Source organism: Haliotis rufescens, unplaced genomic scaffold (genome assembly GCF_023055435.1).
Source record: "Haliotis rufescens isolate VD_foot unplaced genomic scaffold, xgHalRufe1.0.p SCAF_9, whole genome shotgun sequence".
Taxonomy (NCBI): domain Eukaryota; kingdom Metazoa; phylum Mollusca; class Gastropoda; order Lepetellida; family Haliotidae; genus Haliotis; species Haliotis rufescens.
The window spans coordinates 11,764,160-11,780,936 of NW_025964383.1; the positions used below are offsets into that span (position 1 = coordinate 11,764,160).

Here is a 16,777-nt window from a genome sequence, read left to right on the forward strand (position 1 = left end):
CAATTCCCGGCCGCGTCATACCAAACGACTTTAAAAGATGGTACTTGTTGTTACCCTGTCTGGCGCTTGGCATTAAGGGGCTAAAACCATACCAGAATTATACCAGAATAGACAAAGACTTACCTGAATGTTTGCAGTGACCAATGACTGCTGTTACATAAATAAAATATTTGGACTGATACGAAACCCTAAACTCGCAACTCGCACGAATATCTTTGACATATAATATGCTTCTTCCCGAGAAATATCTTATTATCCCTAGCGTTATGTTGTAGTGACTTTCTTGCGGTTGGAAGTTAACGTCAAAGACTTGCATGACGTCTGGCTTTCCTCCCACATTAAGCTGACACGCCCTGACATAACTGGAATAATGTTAAAAGCGTCCTTAAATCCAACTCTTTCTCTTCTAAGCTGATTTCTCAAAAGCCTCCGTACGTTGCGTTGGAGTGCAAAAATTAAGGAACATCATGGAAATTATTTACCCAAAAACAAACCTTTCCTCAGGGAATGTACTTCTATACGAGTAGCGAGTCTCAAAAACACAATCGGGGCGATTTTTCAACTGTCCCGGCCATCATTTCTATTGCGAGATATTCGTTAGGTGACCCACGACACGCACTGGCCACACGTGTTGTCATGTTTACATGGTCTTTTGGAGCAATTTAGATGAAAATAGTATTACTATATTATATTCATCTTGGACCACTGACAATTGGCTCAAATGTTCAATCGGAAACAGGATTTGAAAGAATGAAGATCTAGACTTAGGACGTTCTTTGGCATGGCAGTACAGAATCCAATCAGTGGACATGGTGACAGTATGACCCAAAGACAAATGAATTCAGTTTACATTCGCTGTGATTCTATTTTGAGAAGAAACCAAAAGACAGCTTGGGGTAGTTCAGTATCAATTACCGAATTATCTGCATCAACTCTCCTGCTGCATGATCGTTCTTTGCTGTTTGGGGGCGGTCGGGGAGCCTAGTGGTTAAAGCGTTCGCTCGTCACGCCGAAGACCCGGGTCCGATTCCTTACATGGGTACAATGTGTGAAGCCCATTTCTGGTCTACCCCGCCGTGATATTGCTGGATTATTGCTAAAAGCGGCGTAAAACCATACCCACTCACTCACTCTCTGCTGTTTCCTTTATTTACCATTTCCCATGGTAGTCAGTGATGCATAGGAAAACTTCCGTTATTAAATACTGACTTGGCATTTCAAATGCATTATTTCAGAAAAGAGACGTGATAAAACCATTAGTAACTGGATTTCGGTTTCTATGGAGTTTCCCCGGTGCTAGTTTCTGCTGGAAGAGTGTACGGAAACTGAGCACAGCTCGACACCAGACAAGCCTGTTTCCATACCTTCAGGATCACAGCCACACATGCACCGCCTCAATGATGTGCAGTACTAATTTGTGTTCACTTTAAGTGTGTCCTGACCAACAATGTGCCCCAGGATTCAGGGTTAGAGTGAGTGAGTTTTATTTTACGCCGCCTTTAGCAATATCACGGCTTCACACATTGTACCCATGTCGGGAACCGAACCCGGGTCTTCGGCGTGACGAGCGAACGCTTTAACCACAAGGCTACCCGACCCCCCCTCAGGGTTAGAACCCATGTATTTGTCAGCAAAGAGGACTTGGTCATGTCATCGTACCAGATGTCATCGATAATTGCTCATAATATTAACAATCAGTGTTCTCTTGTCGAACCTCGATTATTTTCAGGCCGTCGTCGTGTCATGCTGAAGTGGGGTATTCAATATCAAACAAACAAAACTATGGTCACTATATTACGCGAGGGAACAGTGAGTGAGTGAGTATGGTTTTGCGCCGCTTTTAGCAATATTCCAGCAATATCACGGCGGGAGACACCAGAAATGGGCTTCACACGTTGTACCCATGTCGGCAATCAAACCCGGGTCTTCGGCGTGACGAGCGAACGCTTTAACCACTAGGCTACCCGCCCGCCCGCGAGGGAAAAGAATATAGGTAAAGACAACGATAATCCTTGTGAAACTCTCTGCCTTCAAACGACGTCTCCGCACACTGAGCCAAGGAGTCAGTGATGAAGGTTGATGCAGTAATTGTACGTCATGTGTTGATAGACTGGTGATCAATGTTTCTTAAAACCTTTGAATTCCAGTACACTATTTCAACCCTTACAGAATCAGTGAATAGCCAATCCTTTCATGTCGACACTAAATCCTGCTGATTGAAGCTATTTAACTTGAAACCCGTGAAGATCCGGGTTAGAATATGTCTTCAACAACCAATGCTTGCCGTAAGAGGCGACTAACGGGGTAAGGTGGTCAGGCTCGCTGATTTGGTTGATGTATGCCATTGTATCCAAATTGAGTGGATCGATGGTCATAATGTCAATCACTGGATTGTCTAGTCCAGACTGGAATATTGCTGAGTGCGGAGTAAAATAAGAAAGAAAGAAACAAACAAACTATTTAACTTGACTTATAATTTATGTGAAATAAGATGTAAATCGTATCTGATAGGAAACATGATTCAGACCATGAAACGTATACTGGTCACTTGATAGCAGGCAGCTGTTCCTCGACCATTACTTAATAATTATGAGATTTACCTGAATCTGAAAACACTATTGAACAAGTCAGACCCTCACGTACCTGTCGGTGCATTGAGTTACAAACAGCATGTGTCGAAAGACATATAGAGTATATAGAAGCACCTTTAATCCACATACGTGTTAATTATAATTGGATGTGATTGAAAAGTAGTACATAATCCTTCCTGGATTTAGACTATGTATTAATTTTGTATTGCCAGGCATAAGGGACCACACTCTTCAGTGATAACTACTGTAATAACCTGTCAACGAGTTCATGCAGGAAGTGTGTTGCGGTAGTGTAGAAGGAAAGGTTACTTAATCTGGTACGCTTTAATGGAGATGGAAGATCAGTATCATCGTGTAGTGCCAACCTACAAAGAGAAAGGGGGCTCAGAAGAGTAGCATAGTGAATTTGACTGTTATCAACACAACTGAAAGAGTCAGGACAGGTGACGGTGATAGCGTCAAAGGTCACGTTCTTGACTTCGGACCACGTCGTCAGCTGTGTATCACACTAACTGGAAGAGGTACACGCCTCCCCCAGGCCGCAGGCCGTTGATCTCGCAGTCGATCTCCTCCACGTAGACTGCGTTGTCTGTGTTAACCATGACGTCTGAGGCGATGAAGATGGCGCTGCTGTTGGAGTAGAAACTGCCGATGACGATATCTTCTACGTAGCCCGGCCCCTGGTAATTGGTGATGATTTTGTATTGTGACGATTTCACCATGTTCCCGTCAGTGGAGACCTCAAAATCTGGAAAGAGATTCAAACACCATGAAGTGTACGATAAAAGGAACATTGGTGCCATCATGCTGGATGCGATGACTCCACACAGGTTAGGTGTTCCGAAATCCAGTGACACATGCTACATGTAATTGTGCACTTCACTTAATCCTGAATGCAATCAAAGAAGGACCTTCGAATTCTTCATATTCAGAGAACGTGCTCGCGACAAGTGGAAAGAACACCATGTGGATTTCAAAAACCTCAAAGTCTTTGTTTGAATTTTTGCAACCCAAGAAAGAACGATGCATCCCCAGAAAGAAGCACCTCTCAATAAATTTGATTACATTCTACTTTGCACACCATTATGTCACACAAGAAGGTTCATTCTTTATTCCATTTGTTCCATGGGGTGACTATAGACACAGTTACAATTCTATCTTCAAATGCTCAGTTCCATTCCTCACATGGTGCGAAGCCCATTCCTCGTGATACTGGTGGACAGTTGCTAAAAGCTGCATAGAACTTACTCACTGACTCCCTCAGATTCTCGGGAAAAATGGACAAATATGAAAGTAAATGCCACTGGAACCATATGAGAAATGCGGGACTTCCTCACATATCGTATCGATGTCAAATCTGGGGACAACATTTCGGCAAGACGCAGGCATCTCGAAAATGTGCCCACCTCCTCCATGCTTATCTGTTTCTCCTTGCAGATGAAGGCAATTTCTGTTCTGGTTGGGTAAATGAGAACACGAGAGTTTGGCCAAGAAGTTTAACTTACGATGCAGGTATATCGTAAGAGGCAACTTAATGGATCGGCTGGTCAGGCTCAGTTAATTGGTTGAGTGCATGTCATCGTATCCCAAATGTGTGCATTGATGCTCATGATTGTCTGGTCCAGATTCGATTGTGGTACAGATCGCCACCAGAAAGCTGGAATATTGCTGAGTTGGGCGTTAACCAAAAAGACAAATACAAAATAAAAACTACATAAATAATTATATAAATACCTACCTTCAATTCTTCCTCCGCCAATTGCTTTTATACCCATATTACAAAGGCCATAGTTCGCAATGAATCTCACGTTGCCACCATTCTGGAGTACGGACACGAAGCTGGTGAAATTCGTCAGTTGTTTGACTGAGCGTGCTCCGGAGAAAAACGTGGCGGATCCACTGAGACATGAATGGATGAGATTGATTACTTGTCATAAGGAAAAGCAAGCATAAGAATAAAGAGTAGTAAGACCTATTTTCCTATAAACACTCTTGTCCTTAAAGCATTGAACAAATCAAATGCAAAATGGAAATTAGTCTCTCCTTGCCTGTGACGAGACATTCCCCAGTTTGACTCCAGCTGTCATTGTTTGCCCTAATAATTATTTAAAAGAACTACAATAAAATTATCTGAATGTTTTAGATACTTTAAAATGACCCCCAAAATAAGAATATTTAAGAATGTAGTAGTGATATTTGTCTCACCTTGACCCACTGGAGCCAATTGAACAAACTAGGTTCTGTTTGTTGAGAACTGTCTGGTAGTCTGGGGATAGCGCGGTCAGTCTCAGTTTCACATCACCAGTCTTGTACACCAGGCCCTCCTTCAGAAGGATGAACAGGCCTCCTGCAGAACACGAGGCATAGATAACCAGCTCGGACAGTGAGGGTTAACGCTGCATTGTACAATAGCCAGGAAAAGTCAAGGCATAACTGATTAATATGGAATGCAGGGCCAAAGGAGAGCAGATTTTGGTGAAACACGTGGATATAATGGTGAAAAACAGTGAATATAATCAAGGATTCGAAACCACATCCATAGCATAGATGCAACACAGTTTCACTCTGAGTGCATCATTCAATGGTAGTGGTAAATGTACTAACAATAAAGTCTTGCTCTGAAAGACTGCTAATTATTATCTAAACGGTGCGGGAGGTCAGATTCAGATTATGAAATATTCTGACCGCATGAAAATCGTTGTTATAGACTTCGGTCACTGGTTTGCCTGGTGAATCCTTGATTATTTACAGGCCGCCGTGATGAAGGACTATTGTTGCCTTAAACGTTATACATTCACTCCTCAACTCGACTTTGGATGAGTGCAAGTCTCGAACCTCATGATGTCAGCCATGTTTTGTTTCTATTATTTCGTCCGCCGTCTTAGCTGGAGTATTGCTGACCACGTTGCACATAGTTACGTTGCAGGGATACACGTCGTCGACGTTCAACACTTAGGTAAAGCCTGTGGCCAGTGCAATCATGCTGACGGGGACATGGGTGGCCAGTCGTCTAAGGTGCCGCAAGTCGCCGTGCTGAGTTGTACCCCTTGGGCACTCCAGTAACCTACGATTGTGGGTTCGAATAACTGGTATACTGTTAAAAGCGGCGTTAAACCCAACTCACTCACTCATTATCACGCTGACAGAAAATCAGTGGGTGATTCTAGGAGTCCAGTCCACGACAGCCTCGTTTTAGAAGGTGAATGGACTCGGGGAATTGAACATAATAACATGTTGACATGATACAATGTTTGGTTTCTTAGTTGTTTGTCTGTTGTTGAACACCGCACTCGGCACCTTTATGATTGCGGACTGTGAATAATCGAGTACTGACCAGACAATACAGTGATTAACATCATGAGCATCGATCAACGCACTTGAGATAGGATGACATGCATCAATCAAGTCTGAGAGTCTGGCCAACCGATCCCCTAGACACCTATTAAGACACTCATAGTCGCCTCTTTAGACAAGCCTTTGTTGCTAAAGACCTATTCCAACTCGGATCTTCACGGATCTATCATACACTGAATAATCCAGGATGCAGTAATAGGTAGATTGAGGCAGATAATCGACATTTCACATCCGAAATGACAGTTATATATTGCAATCTTACATTTCCTTGAACATTCCATGTTTCTGCTATATTAGCGAAAGGAGCACAGAGTTTTTCGTCGGAGAACGTGACATTACCCAAATGGCCTTACATGTACGTCATATATTGTGAGTGAGTGAGTTTCATCTTAAACAACCTTAGCAACATTCAAGTGTTTTACACATTGCACGCGACTTGGGACTCGAACCCGGGCCTTCGGCGTGGTGACACAAAGCTCTAACAACTGACACCCAGTACAGACAAACTACAAACCACTGGCGTTTCTCGTTGGGAGGAATGCTGAAAAGCCAAAGTATGGGACGGGCCCGAATGCTGGATCGTTGAAGTATTCGAATGTGTCAATGAAGCCTCCCATCTGAGGTAGGGCTCCCGCCCCCTTCCCCCCGGACACGGTGCAGTCCGACGTCTTCAGGTAGTACCGGATAGGCTGACCCTGGACCAGGGCGTTGAGGATGTCCTGGAAGCCTTTCAACTGGGTGGAGGCGACTTCAGAAGGGGACGCGGGGATCCTGCAAGACAATAATTATTCTGTACTTTACCAAAATCTTTTATTTGGATTTAAAGGAAAAAACAAAAACCCATTAAATATTATATTTTTAATTGCAAAATTTGTAATTTATAAACAAATGAGAAAGAAATCAATTCCACATTTTAAACAAGTAAAGTGGGAAATAATGAAATATTATGAAGCTACAAGATCTATTGCTTTCACAAATTGTAAACAAGCTAAATTTTTCTCTTTTTGGTCTTCATTCCACACATTATTCAAGAATACCAAGATATGATTTAATATTACAATTTGTCTGTTATTCTGTATAGAAATCTTATATATAGACTTACCAGATGTACCAGAGAAACAAACTACTGAATGTACAACAAGGCGATTTGAATATATACCATGCTGATCTTAATGTAATATGTTGCATGTGTACTTTGTATTTGAAATGATGGGAATAAAAAAAAAATTAAAAATTTAAAAAAATTATTCTGTACTTTCGCCATATTTACTTAGCCTTAATGTGACAAAAATATATCATTTTGGGTCGGTTTGGGTTGGTTTATTTCCTTTATTCAATTTTGTTTTATGTTGTATTTGAATTAAGGAGTTCCTGGAACCCAGTAGACTTGGTGGAGGCGACTTGACATAAGGACAAGGAGATCTTTTTTGTCTGTTTGAGATAAGGACAAGGAGATCTTTTTCGTCTGCTTGAGATAAGGACAAGGAGATTTTTTTGTCTGCTTGAGATAAGGACACAGAGATCTTTTTTATGACTGCTTGAGATAAGGACACGGAGATCTCTTTTGTCCACTTGAGATAAGGACACTGAGATCTTTTTTGTCTGCTTGAGATAAGGACACGGATATCTTTTTTGTCCACTTGAGATGGACACTGAGATCTTTTTTGTCTGCTTGAGATAAGGACACTGAGATCTTTTTTGCCTATTTTGTTATCTCTTGTCTGTTTTTTTTATTTTCACAATTATCATTCTATTTGTTGTGAGAATGTTGTTTGAAGATATTAATTGTTAATGAATAAATATTTTGAATTTTAAATAAGCCGACGAGCATTAACATTGAAGTAATGGACTCGTTCTCTCACCATCCTTCACATGTGCTCGCCTCACTTGTTTGACCCGGGCTCATAGAAGACTACTTACATACGAGTCAGCTGGAGTATATATCTATATATAGATGTGTTATACAAGTAGGGCAGGTGTTTGCCCTGACTTGTGGTGTATGCAACCTCCACGTGATCATATTGCTGCCAGGGGAAGGTAGGATGACACTAGGCAGGTGGTATCGTGTTCGTTGATAATGCCTGCATTAACAACTACCACACACAACACACACTTAAGTCAGGGACATGTAGATCCGTGGGGGGATCTGTGTCTAGACTTTCACCTTGCTCAGAGTCCTCGCCAGTGTCTTCTTGTATTACATAGCTGGGTTCAAAGTGAGCATCTTTATGTGACTGATAACGTGCTAAATAATGACATTACCATCTTATTTTAGTATCATTCGGATGGAAAACATTATTAGTAGTAGTATCAATATTAATATTATTATTATCATTTGGCTCACTTGGCTCTCTTGTATATTTTCATTATGATTATGATTATGATTATGATTATTACGCAGCCCAAACAGTGAATGGGACTTCTCTCAGTAAGGGCTGCCTTGCTAGTCGAATCCACAAAGATACTTTTTCGGTGAACGTGAACACTGCATCCTTCTGCATTACCCATAGTAGTAGTAGAAGTAGTAGCATTAGTTGAGCACTTATTCCACACAACACATGGCTGTTACACCTCACGCGAACTATTGCCATTATCATTATCATTATTACACATACCCTACATGGTTAGTAATACTAATGACGAATGAAATACATAACCGAGAGTGTACACATGCAATGATGAGTGCCAGTACATGAATAAATTAGTACTATGTTCAGTCAGTTTCGAAATATCTCTCTGACCTGGTCACCTTGTCCCAACTAACGTCCCAACTCAAGTATCCTATCCCGCCCCACCCGCCTGGTAATATACATACTGATTCAGCAATCCAGACACTACAAGATAAAGGCATATGAAAATGAGAGTGAAGAGTGTTTAACAGTCAGCGGTATCTATCCAGGCTATATCATAGCGACCCGTAAGCAGTCGAGTTTAGGCTAGACGAGGCTGTTTGAGGTCCTGAGGGACAATTGAAGCGATCGTCGATGGTAGTTGGTTGGCTTGTTGTCTAACGCCGCATTCAGCAATATTCCAGCTATATGATGGCGGTCTGTAAATAATCAAGTCTGGACTCTACAATCCAGTGATTAATATCATGAGCATCGATCCACGCAATTGGGATCAATGACATGCATCAACCAAGTCAGCGAGCCTGACCACCCGATCCCGTTAGTCGCCTTTTACGGCAAGCATGGGTTGCTGAAGATCTATTCTACGCCGGATCTTCACGGGTTTCGTCGATGGTACTGCAGCTCACATATATGTAGTATATAAACATCTACACATTAATAATACAGTAAACTATGGTTATAACGAACCAAAAGGAACAATTAATTTTAGCTCGTTTTAACCGTAGTTCTTTTTAGGCACATATAGAGCCTCTATACAGGAAATGGACGGGACACAAAAACAGTTCGTTATATCCGTCAGTTCGGTATAAGCGTGTTCGGTATAAACGTAGTTTACTGTATGTATATATTTATTACATGTACCTCTTACCTCTAAGCGCTACATTATTACACCGGTTAATGGATAAGTGTGCATTCGACTTTCAGTATCAGCTCCCTTGGGAGTATAATCGGGGCGAACCGGGATTCGAACCAACAATCATCGGTTTCTGGCGAATCGCGGCGCCTTAGACGACTGGGCCACCCGTGCCCCTGGGTGAACAGAGGCATACTTCGTACCAAGCCATCTACTTTAAGAGACACCACATGTGATACATGCACCAGGACTCAGCATCACCTAACTTCGTTGCAAACCCGTGAAGATCCGGGGTAGAATAGGCCTTCAGCAGCCCCTGCTTGTCGTTAGAAGCGACTATGCTTGTCGTTAGAAGCGACTATGCTTGTCGTAAGAGGCGACTAACGAGATCGGGTGGTCAGGCTCGCTGACTTGGTAGATGTATGTTATCGCATCCTAATTCCGTAGATCGATGCTCATAATGTCAATCACTGAATTGTCCGGTCCAAATTCGATTATATACAGACCGCAGTCATATAGCTGGATCATTGCTGATTGTAGCGTTCAACAAGAAACAAAGAAACAAACAAATCATTTAACTTGCGTCCCGTGTGGCGAACACATGTGAAGGATGGTGAGAGAATGAGATGTCTCTACAAACACGATTACTTTTGCGTTAAACAAAATTCACTCCCAATCCGTTTGAAATGAAATAACGATAATGAATAGTGGCATATTGCGACATATAATGTTGTTTTTTTCTGGGTTATACCAATGTATAAATTATGTTTTCAGACATGTGTGTATTTCCTCCACCGTGGCGTAAGACAACAACATTTTGTAGAAAAATACATCGGTATGTTTTCAGCATATTAAAAATATTCATTGAGTAAATTCTGGTTTAACGCCGCTTTGAAAATTTTCTCACGACTGCGTTTAAGTTTAATGTTAGAGAAATAGAAGATATCATTGTACAGACAGACCAAGAGTCCAGTCGGGGAGAGTCTGGGTTTTGGATTCAGGATCAGATATTCCTTTGAAAATTCTGATTGAATATTACTTGTAACACAGTTGAACTGTGCAGACAACACACATTCAATTGCTCATATACACATATAGGTAATGTTAAAAAAAGTAGAGGATTATGAAATATGTATGTTAATACCAAGCATTAGAACAAAGATGTTGACGACAAACATTCTATGAAAGAACGTTTACTTATAACTAAACACCAAAATTCATCCTGATATAGTTTGCACGTGTCTCATTCAGTAACTCAGTGTTATTCCTGATTTTGACACATCCAAGGAAGGTCGATTAATCTCTGTGGACCATTATTTCTATCAGTCTTATTGATTCTGCTTATCATAAAGTTATGTTTTTTTCATTCATTGTTTGTGTATGAACTAGCGACGCGGCCTCTGCAACGTGCGGAACGCTGGAAACTGGCAGAAGTCAGCATGCAGTGGCCAATACGTTCAATGTTTCACAGTCTGTGTTCAGAAGACTATAGAACAGGTACCAGCAAACCAAAGAGGTTGGCACCACGTTCATGGCGTCTCAGATCAACGCCAGGAGTACATGGTCATCTTTTCGAAACCAGGCTCAACGAAGTCGAGCTCAAATGGCGAATAAAATTGCTGCAAACGTTCAGCAGGCTACTGGAGTTTTTGTTACGGGTCAGACGATTTTAAATCATCCGTATGTAGCTCATCTCCTTGCTCGATGGCCACGTGTTGTTGACTTGGCCATGCGTTGCAAGGGGAGTGGGGAAGTCTCTTTTCGCCATTGGTTCATCTCATATGCCCTATGCCTCGTCGAGTTAATGAATGTTTGACACATCGTTGCGGTATTATCACTACTGATCCAAAAACTTCCCGAAATTTCCCATCTTACCCATATCGTTCTCCAAGGGTTGGAGGTCATAACATCTACTGTCATACTTTGTAATATGTTCCCAATTCGTTTGATAGTATCATACAACTATTACTTGAAACTAATATATCTTACAAGTTTGAAATTTAAGTTACTTCCGAGTATCCCCGACTTATATTAAGAGTACAGTCAAACACAACAATGTCGAATTTGAAGGGACCTACGTAAATGCTTCGACTTATCCGGTGTTCGACAAAAGCGAAAATGATAAAAAAGGAATACTCTGAAACTATGCTTTTAATTCGAGACAACCGTAAGCTCGTCACATCGGTGTTTGACTGCACATAATACAGGCCCTTTTAGAGGGTAATTACTTCACATGTTCATCCTGTCTCTGTATTATGTAGGTGACATGTGAAGTGGACTTGGAGAGGGGGCGATCCCCTGTCGACATCGCATACTGTAGCTGCTGGGAAACTAATGCCCTGTATGACAATACATGATCGTTGTCAGTAATCCGGCATTAACATCACCTTACACAGCGAGTCAGCATATCTGTAGGATGTCAAAGTCCAACTGATAAAGGGTGTGTGTGTCTTAGCTTATAACATACCTCCGTACTGACCGCACTCGGTGACTTTAGGGCGTATGTGTACCCTACTACCCAATCCGCGGGTCACTGCAAATGTTTGGCGTAATCCCCGAGAATGGGCCACGCTCTGCACAATCCCCGTCATTGTGTAGAGGGGAATGTCCGAGTAACTCTCCATTCCTTAAAACAAATGGAGCAGAGGCCCCGCAGGGGCCGAGGCCCATTATTTTTAAGGAATGGAGAGTTACGAGGATATTCCCCTACTTAAAACTCATCCCTACTTTTACACTTTGACAAAATATTCTGTAGTTGAAAATATTTGAAAAATTCAAATGCTGCTTCAAGATAATGTACAGTTGACAAGCAACTCTCCATTCCTGAAAAATAATGGAGCGTTCAAACAATAGAATGACGTCACAGATGTGTTTTAACTTGGTTTGGGAGATTAACTGATCTGCGTTATCCCTTTGTGTGAGCACGTAAAGCATATAGGTTGAGAGAGTGATTTTTAGACTGAATCACACTACTTTCAAAGTAGCCCCTCGATAACATCCACCATATCTCCAGGGCTCGCATGTCGGTCAACCTACACTTACTTCTGGATCCGGTTAAAATATTAATTTTCACTTTTATGTTACCATCATGAGGTTTTCTAGTGAGATACTTTTATATTAATCTGAACTTGTTTGTTGCCTTTATTATTATTATTACTATTATTATTATTAGTAGTAGTAGTAGTAGTAGTAGTAGTAGTAGTAGTAGTAGTAGCCATTCCAGAATGTTCTTTTGTTTAGGTTTCAAATTTTTTATCGAGAATTTGTCAAATATGTGTCGAAGCGTTGCCTTCTCATTGGCTAATGTGGACTTCTTGTCAGTCATTTCATTGGTCGGCCAAAGTTCGCGCAAGGTCGGTCTGACGTGACCCATAATGGGATGTCCTCAGATCTTTGTTTAGCGGCAGCGAGAACTAAGATTTGATTTCAATGAGATTGTAGTAGTAGTAGTAGTAGTAGTAGTAGTAGTAGTAGTAGTAGTAGTAGTAGTAGTAGTAGTAGTAGTAGTCGGTTCGCTAACATGTACGTACATGGGACGCTGATGGGAGATTTGCTTTGTCATGTTGTAGGGTGAGGGGTACACCTTGAGCACGGATCCATTCTTAATGAAGATCCACGTTTCATCAGCTGTTAAATACGTCGATGACAGAGTACTTTTGTCGATGATGAGAACCTGAAACAATGAGGTTGGTGATGACAAAGCGTTGATGTAGTAAATACAACATAGTTGTTGATGAAAATGTTATGAAACTAACGATGGTGACGTCATGAATCTATGATGATGACATTATGAAACCAATGGTGATGAGGTTATGAAACCTATTATGCCGTTATGAAACTATGATGATCACGTTATGAAACTACTGCTAATGGGGTTAAGAATCAGTGATGTATGAAACTAATGATGATGACGGTATAAAACTAATGATGATGACGTAATGAAACTAATGCTGACCACGTAATGAAGCTAACGACGACGGCGTTATGAAACTGATGATGATGACGTTATGAAACTATTGATGACGTCCTTATGAAACCAATGATGATGACGTTATGAAACTAATGATGACCATGTTATGAAACTAACGATGATGACGTGATGAAACTAACGATGATGACGTGATGAAACTAACGACGACGGCGTTATGAAACTATTGATGACGGAGTTATGAAACTAATGATGATGTCGTTATGAAACTAATGATGACGTCCTTATGAAACCAATGATGATGACGTTATGAAACAAATGATGACCCAGTTATGAAACTAACGATGATGACGTGATGAATCTAATGATGATGACGTAATGAAACTAATGATGACCACGTTATGAAGCTAACGACGACGGCGTTATGAAACTGATGATGATGACGTTATGAAACTATTGATGCCGTTATGAAACTAATGACGACCTCGTTATGCAACTGCTGAGGATGACGTTATGAATATAATGATGATGACGTTATGGAACTAGTGATGACAGCGTTATGAAACTAATAATGACTAACTGAAATTAATAATGACGACGTTATGAAATTAATAATGATGGCGTTTGAGATCTACAACGCCATCAATAATGACGTTATGATGCCAATAAAGATGACGTTTTGTCACAGGCGATGACGACATTATGAACCAATGGTGATGACATCAGCGACGATGATGTTATGTTTACTATAGCGGTATCTGGCTTTCTACACTCACAGTGGGTTCCGAATGTAATTAGGCTCCTAGTCATATATAAAGTAAATTCAACTTGTACTAATATTCATTTCCCTTACACCATAAGTCCAAAACATTCAGGCAAAACTTTAAGCTGTTCAGGGGATGCTTACCTCAGCTCCACCTATGGGAACAATGCATGTGTTGAACATGTTACTTCTGAACAAGTCGTCGGACACACGTGTCCAGTAAACATCGCACCCTGATGCATACACAATGTCTTTCATAGTCAGCTGCTTGAAGAGTGGGGAGTTAGTTTGGGCATGGGCGAATTTAGCTTGATCAACCAGAGAAAAGAGTTTCAAGTTAATTCTATTCTCGGCATCGAGTCCAAAGCTGTAAATTCGTTGTCTGATAAGATCACTTTGGTTTCCATTGAGATATTGTTCCAGATAGAAACTTGTCCGCCCATGTAGGACCGGCACATCCTCAGCTGCTACAGATGTTATGAGATGGAGGTGTCTATCTTGAGGAGGCAAACCACGTTTGATGTCATTGTCATATTGATTGATGTTGTCAAACACTCCGGCAAATATTGAGGTTAGGTACTTGAAGTCGTCCTGTACATCGGCCCGGACATATGCAACAGCCAGGAACGCTATTAAAATACATGTGCAGTTCATATTGCTCCCCACTGACGAGATCACTTATCTGCAGGCCGCGCGTGTGCTTCGTCTATATATATAATAATTTATTTATTTCCATACATAAGTTGTGCCCCTTGGATTTAAGAGCGTAGAGACCATGGTATGTGCAGGATTATATTAATCCTTGGGGCAATTGTGTGGATATATTTAGAGGGGCTTAAGAAATGTATTTGGCAAATACATAAAGGTTTGTCTATAAGCATCATGGCACATAATTCAACTCATTTTGACTTATTTGAACTAATTTGTTGTGATATTAAAATATTTCGCCAATGGGCGAAAAGGTACGTAGTTTTTATATATTGATGATATACATGTATGTTTATAATATTAAGACACTGTACCTCAATGGTCAAGTGTTTAAATCGCATTGCATCCATAACACAGATCTGCACTACATTTTATATATACGCATACAGAAAACAAATCTAAAGCTGTACATTGATTATTAGTAGATTCGTTACTTTAGCCGTTTCGCTTCTTCACCTATATTGTAGAGTCTGATAATATTAACGTCAATAGTCCGTTTCCGATTTTAATGCTGGATTTTCAAAAAATTATTCCAAAATTAATGTAATTTGCCTCAAATAAAAGCAACCTATATTTATGTAGGATTGTTGCAGGATCGCCAGTGTTATTCGCGTAGATGTAGGTGCACTTATTTTCACGTACGTAGATTACTAATTATAAAAATGAGCACACAATGCAGAGACATCGGAAATAAGAGCAACAGTTTTGATGGCCATCATACCAGCGTTCAAATGTGTTTTTTAACTGTCAATATAAGATAGCTACGCGACAAATCAATAAAGAACGACGCGCGGTTTATTTCACGATAAAACATTGTTCTATCTTGACGTCGTTTCCGGAGATTCGAACAAGCGCTCGCAAATTGGACGGCGTTATTTTTTAGAGGGAAGTAGTAAGTTGTTCTCCATAGATCTTTTTGGGCAGCGTAGATAAACACAATGGCCGAACGATCGCTTCCAAATGTGGGATATATATGACAATTGTTATTGGGGGAAAGGGTACAGATAATAGACGTGAAAACTGTGAGAATGTGGAAAGATCACATTTATCCCCCCTGTTCATAAAAGGGACATGTCCGACATTGCCGCGGTCGGATTCTTTTCAGGGAGTCATCATTATTTAAATACGGGTAAATATGCTTTAAAGCGTGTACATTTTACTAACATTTTCAAAGAGGCTGTACGTAATGTTGATATCCCATATAAGAAATAAACGACTCGTAGTCGTTGTTTATCGTACAATAAAACTCCTCGTTTATTTCTCAAATAACCGAGGCTGCACCACAAAATCCAGGGTTCAAAATATACGTATAAGAAGTCCCTGGCCGTCAGAGTCTGATGACACACAATCAATCCGTTCACCGAGACAGACCACCAGATCCATTCAGGTGCCTCATAGTTGACCAGCATAGATTGGCTGTTCTAACCCGGAATCCCCATGAGGCCGCTTAGCACTTTTGTCGTAATGTCATGCAGATTTCATCGCATGTGCATGAATATGTACCAGGCTCATAACGTGAGTGTTCACTACGTTGTTGAATTATGTCAGTGTTACTTCAATTGAAGAAGAAGAAGAAGAAGTCTTTATTTGTACCAAGGCCACTGGCCCATATACAATACGTACATTTGAAATTGTGTAGCACATAGGTGTGTGGATAAATTTATGTGTGGATGTGAAAGTTTGGATATGGATATGGTGGTGGAGGTGGAAGTGGAAGTAGGTGCGGGTGTATGTTAGAGTGTGGATGTTGATTTGGATGTGGGCGTGGATTTGGGTGTACATGAGGATGTGTAGGCATATGGGCATATGTAGGTGGATGTGGATGTGGATGTGGATGTGGATATGTAGGTGGATACGCAGGTGAATGTTGATGTGAAGGTGGACGTGGAAGTAAAAATGATTGTAGATGTGGATGTTTCAGTGAAATATTGGTCGTTATCAGCGCTAACG

General features: G+C 40.9%; 1 protein-coding gene across 1 annotated transcript; it reads right to left on the reverse strand.

Moving 5' to 3' along the window:
- Positions 1-2,459: 2,459 nt before the first annotated feature.
- On the reverse strand, positions 2,460-14,816 carry LOC124118082. The gene is made up of 6 exons (XM_046480139.2): positions 14,264-14,816; positions 12,959-13,101; positions 6,460-6,716; positions 4,797-4,938; positions 4,330-4,490; positions 2,460-3,339 (listed from the first exon to the last, which is right to left on the reverse strand). The coding sequence occupies exons 1-6, from the start codon at positions 14,771-14,773 to the stop codon at positions 3,095-3,097; spliced, it is 1,458 nt and encodes a 485-aa protein (XP_046336095.2). The 5' UTR covers positions 14,774-14,816; the 3' UTR covers positions 2,460-3,094.
- Between the last annotated feature and the right edge of the window lie 1,961 nt (positions 14,817-16,777).

Bases quoted from the DNA above. Each gene is read 5' to 3' on its own strand.
- LOC124118082 (XM_046480139.2), bottom strand. From the start codon at position 14,773: ATGAACTGCACATGTATTTTAATAGCGTTCCTGGCTGTTGCATATGTC. The intron at 13,102-14,263 runs GTAAGCATCCCC...TCATTGTTTCAG, and splicing joins TTCCCATAGGTGGAGCTGAG to GTTCTCATCATCGACAAAAG. The intron at 4,491-4,796 runs GTGAGACAAATA...TTCATGTCTCAG, and splicing joins ATTGGCTCCAGTGGGTCAAG to TGGATCCGCCACGTTTTTCT.